Genomic DNA, 12045 nt, shown 5'->3' on the forward strand with positions numbered 1-12045 from the left:
AATTATCGCGTTTTAATCTTAAAGGCAAAGTTTTAGCGACTCATGTTTTCGGTAGATGTCCTATCATACAAAGGCTTTTCCAGCGCCCCGGTGTCAAGGCTATCAGTCGATGATATAATCGTGGCACGTCATGTGGCTATCCACACGGTGTTTATCAGGGGATGTACTTAAGGACGATGACTTTCGGTGATACCATCCCTTTCGCGTGACGTACTGCTCAACCGTCCAATCAGCAACAGAACATTATTTAAGCACTTCCAGCGTGGAAGCCCGCGTGCTGAAGAGTTTGGCACGTTTTATTGCAATATAAATTATATGAACGCTACATGAGATATTTCGCCATCATCGGTAACTGCTGATAAGAATACAAAGTTGTTTAGCCTTCATACGTTTTCTCAAGATCGTTACTCACATTAAATTTACGCTTTCCCTTTGCGTCACAATTTGAACATTAAATGGCGAATTATGTCTAGACGTGTTCGTGTTCCGCTCACCCGCCGAGGTGGCTTAGCGGCTATGGTGTTGCGATGCTAAGCACGAGGTCGCGGGATCAAGTATCGGCCGTGGCAGCCGCGTTTCGATGGGGGCGGAATGCAACAAAAAATCGCAGCAATTGCACTCTGTTATTGTGGGCTACCAACGGAGCTGTGAAAAAGACCAAGCACACTAATAATTGTAAACGTTTACTTCTTTGGGGCTTTTCCCTTCCGTGTCTGTAGAATACTATGGGACCACACACAATCGCTACTATAATGTGCAATAGCGGCTCAACCTATCGAGATCTCGAAATTCAAACTGGCCAATGCGTTTCAAGACTCTGGCTTGCCCGCAAAAAAAATCATAAAAGCGTTCTGTGTCGACTGTCGATGAATGCGTCCGTGGCGTAATGTTGTTAATGTCGGTGTACTAGAGGTCCTGTGTAAGAATCCTGCCGGTATATGAATTTACAAATTCGAAGAGACGTTTGAAGCCAGAAGGACGAAGCTTAGACAAATTCATGTACTCCTGATAATTACCATGCTGGCTGAAACGCCCCGATTGCAGCTTCCGTAGACACTAGCGCTAGAGTTCCCCCTAGTAATTATTGCATGAAACTATCTTTGGGTGGTTTCTTAGCTTTCCTCTTGCTAGGCTTGGTGTAAGCACATTCATCACTGGTTTTCTTTGCCTCCTCATAGAGGGCGCCGGAGTTTTGAGGCACGAATATTGAAAAATGTACGGGATAGTACACATGTACAGCTCCGCTGCAAAACGCCCATGTCCAGTGCACTGAGGGCACGTTAAAGTTTCCCTTGTGGTTAGAATTATTCCACACTCCCCCACTACGGCGTGCCTCATAATTAAATTGTGGTTTTGGCACGTAAAACACCCAGAATTCCGTTGTGTTCCACTCACGCAAACTGCGGAAAAAAAAGCAGCGGTATTCTAAGACTTCTGGTTAGACAGCTTTGCTTCCTGGAAAGAACTGTAACACAGCCTAGCAGACCATGTAGACCTTCACGGCATGTGCCATCGTTTTCCCACACGTAAGCGATCCCATTACAAGGCTTGGTTGGTTTCGTTTGGCCCGTTTTGCTTTGACCTTACCGAGGTACAGTTACAACATAGGTGACAGCTTGCGTGGACAAAGAACACACGGATAATGCAAGAAACCAGAGCATTTCCTGTGCAACAACAGACTGAAGCTTCCGAAGAGGACCCATTGTAAAGAAGGCGCGCGTGTCGGCAGACAACTTATGGGAGAAAATGAGCACTACAGCAAGATTTCTTTCATTTACAAAACAAAAGATTCGTAATAAGTGTCCGACGACTACAATACTCCCTAATGACAAATTTGAGCGTAGCTCGATACCTCTTTCGATTTCGCGATATACTGATGCAAATAATTTTGAGACCCAAATCCCCGCCGCCACTGACAGTGGGCCAGTGCCGTTAGTGCCTAATACGACGCGATCCTAGTACGATGCGATTGCGTTTACATGCTATGTGAATGTCGACTTACGCGTGTCAATCCACCCCTGTCCTGCGTAATAATGTGACGCGCTTTCCTACGTGATTACCCTGTTTACGTGGATGCGATGCGCTGGGAAGTTGATGTGATGTGATGCGATGCGCCAGTTGTCACATTCATGTAAACGCGGCTAAGATGCGAATGAGGGCGAACAGATAGAGCAAACACTAGAGCAGGTAGGACGGCTCAAAGAACATTTAATGTAGATAACGTAGAAGCCTCTTTATCAAGGGACCTAAAGCACGCGGAGGCCAACAACAACACCAACAAAACCCCGCAGTTCAAAAGCGCAAAGTGAACGCACATCATGCCCCTCAGGAGCATACTGCAGTGCAGGAACGCGAGTTCCAGGCAAGTTTTAGCCGGTGCTACTCGCGGTCTTCGAGTTCTTTCTGCCCATATGTGTCTGCGCTCGACATGCAATGCGTATTTACTTAGCGACTTTATGTTTACTGCAATTCCTACTGCCACTAAAGCTAGGATACTCAGTTGGTGCAACAATCTTAGATTTTGCTATCGCATCAATTGTTTCGTTCTTATGGCGAAAGAGATCCTTAAAATAAATAAATAAATACAATTTTCGAACCGCTTGTTTCGAAACGAGGATATCTAGCACAGAAGCCTGATACTGTAACAATGACGCGAAGGACGCTTTTCCGTCATAACGGCTTTCGTCATGACCGGATAGTCGTTTTGGTTTGCTAAATGCCCGAAATTATTCGATATAAGTTAACTCGTCATCATGCATCAAAATCCGTACCCATCCCGAAGATATTGCAGTAAAAAAATTTGAGTCCAACGATCCTCCTACTAACCTCAAGCGAGGAGTGACACGAGAAAGTGCAGTGCGCAGTCATTCTATCGGCCGCTATGCCACCCCCAACTTCTGCAACTGTCTTTTATCGACTTCAAATTTAGGTAGAATCGCCTTGCAACTTGTTCTCCGTGGTTTCTTTCTGGAATGCAAAACAGCCTGTGACGTATAGTTTCCGTTTCGGTTCGCCCGAAATAAGCTTTCTTTTTCAGCTTATGATTTTGTTTTGTTTCACAGGCAAACTTTCCGTGATGTCGTCCTGCAGCCGACCTTTGTGAACCAAGGCAAGTCATGCCGACCCGCCTACTTTCTGTATGGATGAGCCGGTGCTGCTGTACTGCACCGCGTCTATAGGGATGAAGGAGTGATATATCGACAATGCACGAATGTCTGATCAGAGTGTTGTGCAGTACCTATACGTAAAGAAAGGAATCTAGCAGATAGCTGTGAGAATTACACACATCAGTTCATGATAGAATTATATACTTTCACTGTTATTCTGAAGGAAAGCAACCCTCACCGAAGACTGTCATGTCTTGGTGCCGCGCGTCTTGGCCCGCGAGCGACGCGACGACGCACGTGTACTTGCCGCTGAGCTCCCAGGTGGGCCTCAGAATGCGGATGGCACGGTACTGCGAGTAGACATCGCGTGAGTTCACTGAAAACGTGTCGTCCAGGCGTCCCTGAAGCACTCCGAACGCCTCGCGGACCCTCATCTCCGGTATCCACTGATACACTGGCTCGGGCCCGTCGTTGAAGAACCACTTGACCACCAGCTTGAGGTCATTTTCGTTGTACACGTACTCGCAGTCCAGCACCGCGGGTGTCTCGGTGCCGTTACGCACCCAGCGAGGTACACTCAGCCGTCGGATGATCACCGCGAGACAGGATCCTGTGTGAACGAAAGCACCAGAAAAGTAGGTGGTGTCAGATTTCATTGCCAGTAGTCGGCTGTCTTTCTTTTTTCCTCTATCAACAGAATCCGATCCCAGCACGATGGGTTCCTATTCATACAAAAGTTTATATTGCTTATAAGGAACGAATGTATGTATGTATGTATGTATGTATGTATGTATGTATGTATGTATGTATGTATGTATGTATGTATGTATGTATGTATGTATGTATGTATGTATGTATGTATGTATGTATGTATGTATGTATGTATGTATGTATGTATGTATGTATGTATGTATGTATGTATGTATGTATGTATGTTGTATGTATGTATGTTATGGGGGTCCTCTTTCAAACGGTGTTGTGGCGGAAGCCACGAAGCTCGCTATTTTCACCTCTCTCTTGGGCTTATTATCGGTCTTTAGAACACATGGTACTTGTTAAACCATCGAACATGTAAAATTCGGTTTTTATTCTAAGAATTATTTTGCTCGTCCCATGCGATTTGTGGTAGGTAAGCGGGTTCCTCTCCCGCATCGTTTCGGGGCTCTTCAATGAAAAAAAAAATAATTCAGGTACCCGAACATCAGTCTCCCATCATAAAACCCCGATGCTCGAACCATTATAGAACACATTCCAACGGCAACTAACTCTATGAGGCAACCGAACATGCGTCACTTCGCATAGCACGAGTGAAAGCACGTGCGAGTGTGCCACTTTGCATTCGATCACAGTCATTCCACTTTTTTTCCGTGCATGACGCTGCATAAAGACAAGTTGTTTACATAGCGAGAGCATGCCAGTTTCTCCATATCTTAACTCGCGATAGCCAGTGCTTTGAAACACTGGCTAAAGCTGCACCTCAATTTTATAGGGCCCACACATCCTATCATCATCGCAGTTAGCGCTACATAGGCACAGTGTCACACTGTGCAGCATTCAGTGTTGGAGGAGATCGCAATGTAAGCGGCTTTCGCGTTTATTTGCTGGAGTGAGAGACAGCAAAAAAGCACCGTCACGGTCTTACTACCACAGGCGCAGTCGTCTTTGTATCGATTCTGTCGTCACACACGCGCTCTGCATAGCCAGAGAATTGCTCGCTCTGCAGAAAGGTTTTGGCCTAGCTGGTAACGCCTATGAAAACGGAAAGCGTTGTTGACTAGCCAGCTTACTGCACTATGCTTTGAATAGCATAGATTTCCACAGCACGTGCAATCAGCAAAATTTTTCTTGTGCAAAATATCAATCGTCATCTATCGACGCTAGAGTAAACCACAGTCCGCGTGCTTACCCTTAGCACAGCAAAACGAAACTACTCCCTCGACGGCAAAACTGTTTGCCACACCTTTATTTACCCTGTTTCTCCCACTGCTGTGATCTGCTGTAGACGACGGAACTAAAACAAGGCAACGCTGGGAACATGTTAAGCATTTGTTATGACGCACTGGCAAAAGGAATGGTTGAGCAAAGTTGGAAGGAGATTCAACCTCTAGTTGAGGTCGATGAAAGATGAAGTCCACCTCAGCGAGTTAGGGATGGGACAAGGCAGAACCACAGTGCCAGTGCATTTTTATCGCACCATTACTCGCGTGAAGGGGGTTGGAGGTAGGAGAAGTGTCGGACTAAACTTTCTTTCATTGCACTATCTTGGGGATCGGCTCAGACATTGTAGTATGATGACGTATTATTTATTTTAAATATTTTTCCGTGTTTAACGCGTCAAACCGACGATGTCATTATGAGGCAAACCATTATGACGCAAAGGCGTCCGTGGCGTAACGGTTACTGTACCAGGCTTCTGTGCTTAGATGACCTCTGTTCGAATCCGGCCATTCGAAAATCTTATTGACTGATATATTTTTAAGAAATCCCACTTTTACCCTAACAGCGAACCAATGAATGTGATAGTAACATCTTAGAATATTACACGAAGTAAGAATCATAGCTTTAAAGGCAGCATGAATTGCAGTAAACATAAGCTGGCTATGTAGAGCTCCGCAAGCTAAGTAAGGGAAAGTGGACCAATCGCAGACGCGGGCACCACCCTCTTCATCCGGTTATGGATCTTCAGTGCACTGGCCCAGCCCCATCGAATCCCTCTCCACTTGAGCGTGCTCCTCGCCTCTTGTCAGCCAATTAGATAATACAAGCCGCTCAGTGTAGGCAATTTCATACGTTTTTAAAGCAAACAAAAATGAACTCCTATAAATGAGGAGAACATTTGATTGCTTTCTTCAGACAACGCTGCCCATCACCGCATGATGCTTGCGTCGGCGGTTGCGCAAATTTGACATCAGGAGATCGGAATAGTTTTACGTTATAGGGCTCCAGGTGACATTGGCTCCTCGCTATACTGCGCGAGCTTTACGACAGACTACAGACAACATCCAGGCCCTGGGTTTATTTTTGCTGCTCTAAGCTCATCATCATCATCATCATCATCATCATCATCATCCTAGTTACGCCCATTGCAGGGCAAAGGCCTCTCCCATACTTCTCCAACTACCCCGGTCATGTACTAATTGTGGCCATGTTGTCCCTGCAAACGTCTTAATGTCATCCGCCCACCTAACTTTCTGCCGCCCCCTGCTACGCTTCCCTTCCCTTGGAATCCAGTCCGTAACCCTTAATGACCATCGGTTATCTTCCCTCCTCATTACATGTCCGGCCCATGCCCATTTCTTTTTCTTGATTTCAACTAAGATGTCATTTACCCGCGTTTGTTGCCTCACCAAATCTGCTCTTCTCTTATCCCTTAACGTTACACCCATCATTCTTCTTTCCATAGCCCGTTACGTCGCCCTCAATTTCAGCAGAACCCTTTCCGTAAGCCTCCAGGTTTCTGCTCCATATGTGAGTACTGGTAGCACACAGCTGTTATACACTTTCCTTTTGAGGGATAGTGGCAACCTGCTGTTCATGATTTGAGAATGCCTGCCAAACGCACCCCAGCCCATTCTTATTCTTGTGGTTATTTCAGTCTCATGATGCGGATCCGTGGTCACTACCTGCCCTAAGTAGATGTATTCCCTTACCACTTCCAGTGCCTCGCTACATATCGTAAACTGCTGTTCTCTTCCGAGACTGTTAAACATTACTTTATTTCTCTGCAGATTAATTTTCAGACCCACCCTTCTGCTTTGCCTCTCCAGGTCAGTGAGCATGCATTGCAATTGGTCTCCTGAGTTACTAAGCTAGGCAATATCATCAGCGAATCGCAAGTTGCTAAGGTATTCTCCATCAACTTTTATCCCCCATTCTTCCCACTCCAGGTCTCTGAATACCTCCTGTAAACATGCGGTGCATAGCATTGGAGAGATCGTATCTCCCTGTCTGACGCCTTTCTTTATTGGGATTTTGTTGCTTTCTTTGTGGAGGACTACGGTGGCTGTCGAGCCGCTGTAGATATCTTCCAGTATTTTTACATATGGCTCATCTACACCCTGATTCCGTAATGCCTCCATGACTGCTGAGGTTTCGACTGAATCAAACGCTTTCTCGTAATCAATGAAAGCTATATATAAGGGTTGGTTATATTCTGGACATTTTTCTATCACCTGATAGATAGTGTGAATATGGTCTATTGTTGAGTAGCCTTTACGGAATCCTGCCTGGTCCTTTGGTTGACAGAAGTCTAAGGTGTTCCTGATTCTATTTGCGATTACCTTAGTAAATACTTTGTAGGCAACGGACAGTAAGCTGATCGGTGTATAATTTTTCAAGTCTTTGGCGTCCCCTTTCTTATGGATTAGGATTATGTTAGCGTTCTTCCAAGATTCCGGTACGCTCGAGGTTATGAGGCATTGCGTATACAGGGTGGCCAGTTTCTCTAGAACAATCTGACCACCACCCTTCAACAAATCTGCTGTTACCTGATCCTCCCCAGCTGCCTTCCCCGTTTGCATAGCTCCTAAGGCTTTCTTTACTTCTTCTGGCGTTACCTGCGGGATTTCGAATTCCTCTAGGCTATTCTCTCTTCTACGATCGTCGTGGGTGCCACTGGTACTATATAAATCTCTGTAGAACTCCTCAGCCACTTGAACTATCTCATCCATATTAGTAACTATATTGCCGGCTTTGTCTCTCAACGCACACATCTGATTCTTGCCTATTCCTAGTTTCTTCTTCACTGTTTTTAGGCTTCCTCCGTTCCTGAGAGCCTGTTCAATTCTATCGATATTATAGTTCCTGATGTCCGCTGTCTTACGCTTGTTGATTAACTTAGAAAGTTCTGCCAGTTCTATTCTAGCTGTAGGGTTAGAGGCTTTCATACATTGGCGTTTCTTCATCAGATCTTTTGTCTCCTGCGATAGCTTACTGGTTTCCTGTCTAACGGCGTTACCACCGACTTCTATTGCGCACTCCTTAATGATGCCCATGAGATTGTCGTTCATTGCTTCAACACTAAGGTCCTCTTCCTGAGTTAAAGCCGAATACCTTTTCTGTAGCTTGATCCGGAATTCCTCTAGTTTCCCTCTTTCCGCTAACTCATTGATTGGCTTCTTGTGTACCAGGTTCTGCCATTCCCTCCTCAAGTCTAAGCTAATTCGAGTTCTTACCATCCTATGGTCACTGCAGCGTACCTTGCCGAGCACGTCTACATCTTGTATGATGCCAGGGTTCGCGCAGAGTATGAAGTCGATTTCATTTCTAGTCTCACCATTCGGGCTCCTCCACGTCCACTTTCGACTAACTCGCTTGCGGAAAAAGGTATTCATTATCCGCATATTATTATGTTCTGCAAACTCTACTAATAACTCACCTCTGCTATTCCTAGAGCCTATGCCATATTCCCGCACTGACTTGTCACCAGCCTGCTTCTTCCCTCCCCTGGCATTGAAGTCACCCATCAGTATAGTGTATTTTGTTTTGACTTTACCCATCGCCGATTCCACGTCTTCATAAAAGCTTTCGACTTCCTGGTCATCATGACTGCATGTAGGAGCATAAACTTGTACCACCTTCAATTTGTACCTCTTATTAAGTTTCACAACAAGACCAGCCACCCTCTCGTTAATGCTATAGAATTCCTGTATGTTACCAGCGATTTCCTTATTAATCAGGAATCCGACTCCTAGTTCTCGTCTCTCCACTAAGCCCCAGTAGCACAGTACGTGCCAGCTTTTTAGCACTGTGTATGCTTCTTTTGTCCTCCTAACCTCACTGAGCCCTATTATATCCCATTTGCTACCCTCTAATTCCTCCAATAACACTGCTATACTCGCCTCACTAGATAACGTTCTAACGTTAAACGTTGCCAGGTTCAGATTCCAATGGCGGCCTGTCCGGGGCCAGGTATTCTTAGCACCCTCTGCAGCGTCACAGATCTGACCGCCGCCGTGGTCAGTTGCTTCGCGGCTGCTGGGGACTGAGGGCCGGGGTTTGATTGTTGTATTTATATGGCAGGTTGTGGCCAAGTACTGCACCAGGGTGGCCAATCCTGCTCTGGTGAGAGAGTGCGTTACCGGTTCTGGTCGCCGGGATCAGGCCGCACTCCAGGCCTGTTTGTGCAATTTTCTCAACACACGGTTTTTGTTTTGTTTTTGAGCTGAATATCGGGATATTCGTGTAACACCCCATCTCCTCGTCAAATCACGCTTGAAGCTTCAGAATTTAATACGAAGCTTGCGATAAATTTTCCTGTTTGCAGGCGCAGGAAATGGCAATAGTGCGCCATAGCATTCAAGTGAAGACCGATCTTGAACGTTGCTCACGGAAACAATCGTTTCGTTGTATGAATAGGTTTTTAGGTGACTACAAGGGGTACCTTGCAATGAAGCGGCTTAGCGAAGTCTGAGTCGGGGCTCTTGTCTGCACTTTTACGCACCCTGTCTAATGACTGTACTGTTGCCGCGTGCTCATCCAACCTGAATAATAGCTAGCAGAATAAGTAAGATGGCTTGTAATATATGGGTGGATTAGGAACAGATTTATTACAGAGATGTAGGCAATAAAAATGAATGCAACTACGCAAAAGTCGAGAAAATTTAGTACATTGACGTACGTATGAAACAGGTTATGAATAATACATCAGGCATCTGCAGAAAAATTCCGGAGAATGAATAGTGATAATTAGCGAAAAAAATACTCCTCAAAATAAAGACCACAAGCAAAACTATCAAAACGGAAGATGTGCGCGCAATATTTTGTAAACCTGTTACGTCGTATCGTGTTCAATATGATGTGACAAGATTCTTTTTTTTTTTTGCAAGCTACGCGGTACCAGCGACTGGACATAACGTCTGAACCACGGACTTAAAGACGAATACTTCTGCTGCCGAGCAAAAGGCGACAAATTCTAGTCTCTGTAGTACACGTCATGTCTAAAACATGGCGGCTGTGAAGTATTTCTGGATTTCAAACTGCTTCCGGCGCACACAGTCAGCAAAAATTAGAACTATTTCTGGCGTACAGAGAGCAGTCACTGGGGCATGGAATTGCGCAACGCCTATTTTGTTGGGGGCGGTAGGCAAAATGTCCTGCGTTGACCGCACTTCAGGCGCACGTCAATGAATAAAAGCTGTTCAAAATTATTCTAGGAAACGTCCTACAGTGGATCTCCTAGGGTGCAAATTTTGCTATAAAATTACACCGTGCTTTTGGTCACAAAACATTGCCTGATGAGCGTTCTAATACATGTTTAGGCAACAAACTTTCTGCGATGAGTGAGTAAGAAAACCATGCATAACTGTGGACACATTGCACACTCGAAGCGAGCGCAATTCTAGCTTTTGAAAAGTCGGCGCCTTCAGCTAGCCTAGCAGGCCACACTCGATAGACCACTTCACCATGACTGTATCCAGAAACAATGCGATATTGCGAAATTTTCAGAGCAAGCTGTTTTAACTAGACCATCTTAGAGAATGCATTTACGAGAACGGATAACAAGGCACCGTTGTATTACATGACACATCGCCGCTCAACATTAGCAGAGAGTTTCAGCTTGCCTGTCAATCTGTCTGCGTCTGCAGGATTTCAGGTTGCAGGAGAGGTGTGCGGCAGCGCTAATGCTACGAGAGCCATCCCCTGACGCAAAGATTAACCGAGAGCACGCAAAGCTAATGCTGCAGAGCATATAATCTATTTAATTGTTCCTGCAAAGTGCTAGAAACGTAATCGTGAACGGTCGCTGCTTTTACATTTTCTTTTTCCGACAAGATCACTGACGCAACAGGAAAAATTTTCAAATGTATTGTAGTAGGAAAAATCGCTACAAGATGTGGCTATCGGCTATCGGCCCTTTGCCGTCCACGGCTTTGGTAGCCCTGTAATCCCGACAGTAAGATACCACGGACGAGCGAGAGCTCTCGACCGATCCTACATACGACTGGGCAAATTGTGTCCACGGTGCTTCTAAGTTCATGGTTCATATGAGAGGCACGCGTTACAGCCCTGTCAGATTACGCGATAAACGACTTTTTTGGCGGCTCCAAAAATTGCGGCTATTCGCAGGCGTAACCACTGTTGTCTAAACCGTGACCCCAGGAGCGCAGTCCCACTCATTCCAGGCTACCAGAACCACGCAAAACTGTATACATTTTCTTCATCACAAACGTGCAACGAGAATATTGGTTTAGTCAGCTTCTTCTGCTTTGCTAAGACCATAGTTTATACAAAGTAAAAAAAAAAGAAAGAAACGCGACACATAATTGAAAGCGTAGTCTCCGCCAGCCGGCACGTGCCCGCGTTGTATGAGGGAGGGCGGTTTCCATTACTTGCACACTAGTGACAACAAATGGGGAGGAAGAGCAGTATTCTAGGATACGTACAGCGGTACGTATCCTAGAATCCTATCGGTACGTACGTATTTGCTTTCGTAGTTTTTCAACTTGCTTATATGTATTTTTTTTGTATCGGCGAAAAAAAGAAAAGATGCACTAGCCCTGTTATCGCGGACGACAAACAGCGTCCAACTGCATCTCCACACAGACAGCATGCGTGGTAAACGAGACACGAATACCCGCGCACTGCCAGCGCGGAGAGGCGATCGATCAACCAGATGAAAAGCGGCCAAATATGCAAACCCGCACGCGACCGGATAAAAGAGAGTGCGCAATATGGTGGCAAAAAAAAAGTGACAAATATTCTTTTGCCTGAGCTTCTTCCTTTTGGGCGGCACGTATAACTTCCTGCCTGTGTGTGCGTGGAGGCCGGGAGGGAGGGTTGCTGATTCGGACCCGAGTCCGCTTTTGCTTTTGCAATCTTCAGAGAGGAGGAAGGAGTTGGGGTGGGCGTGCGCTAGACGCTTGCAGCGTAGCGGCCAGCATGCTTTTTTTTCTTTATTGAGCTGAAATGTCGTCCTGTGCGCTGCGTTTCTTGACAT

General features: G+C 45.7%; 1 protein-coding gene across 1 annotated transcript in view; it reads right to left on the minus strand.

Moving 5' to 3' along the window:
* Nucleotides 1-12045, minus strand: part of LOC135915142 (uncharacterized) — a 110943-nt gene that overhangs the window by 73112 nt on the left and 25786 nt on the right. The window contains exon 2 of the mRNA XM_065448145.2: nucleotides 3346-3717. Coding sequence (XP_065304217.2) covers nucleotides 3346-3717 — 372 coding nt within the window. The remainder of the gene's footprint in view (nucleotides 1-3345; nucleotides 3718-12045) is intronic.

The sequence above is a fragment of the Dermacentor albipictus genome, chromosome 4, assembly GCF_038994185.2.
Source record: "Dermacentor albipictus isolate Rhodes 1998 colony chromosome 4, USDA_Dalb.pri_finalv2, whole genome shotgun sequence".
Classification (NCBI taxonomy): Eukaryota; Metazoa; Arthropoda; class Arachnida; order Ixodida; family Ixodidae; genus Dermacentor; species Dermacentor albipictus.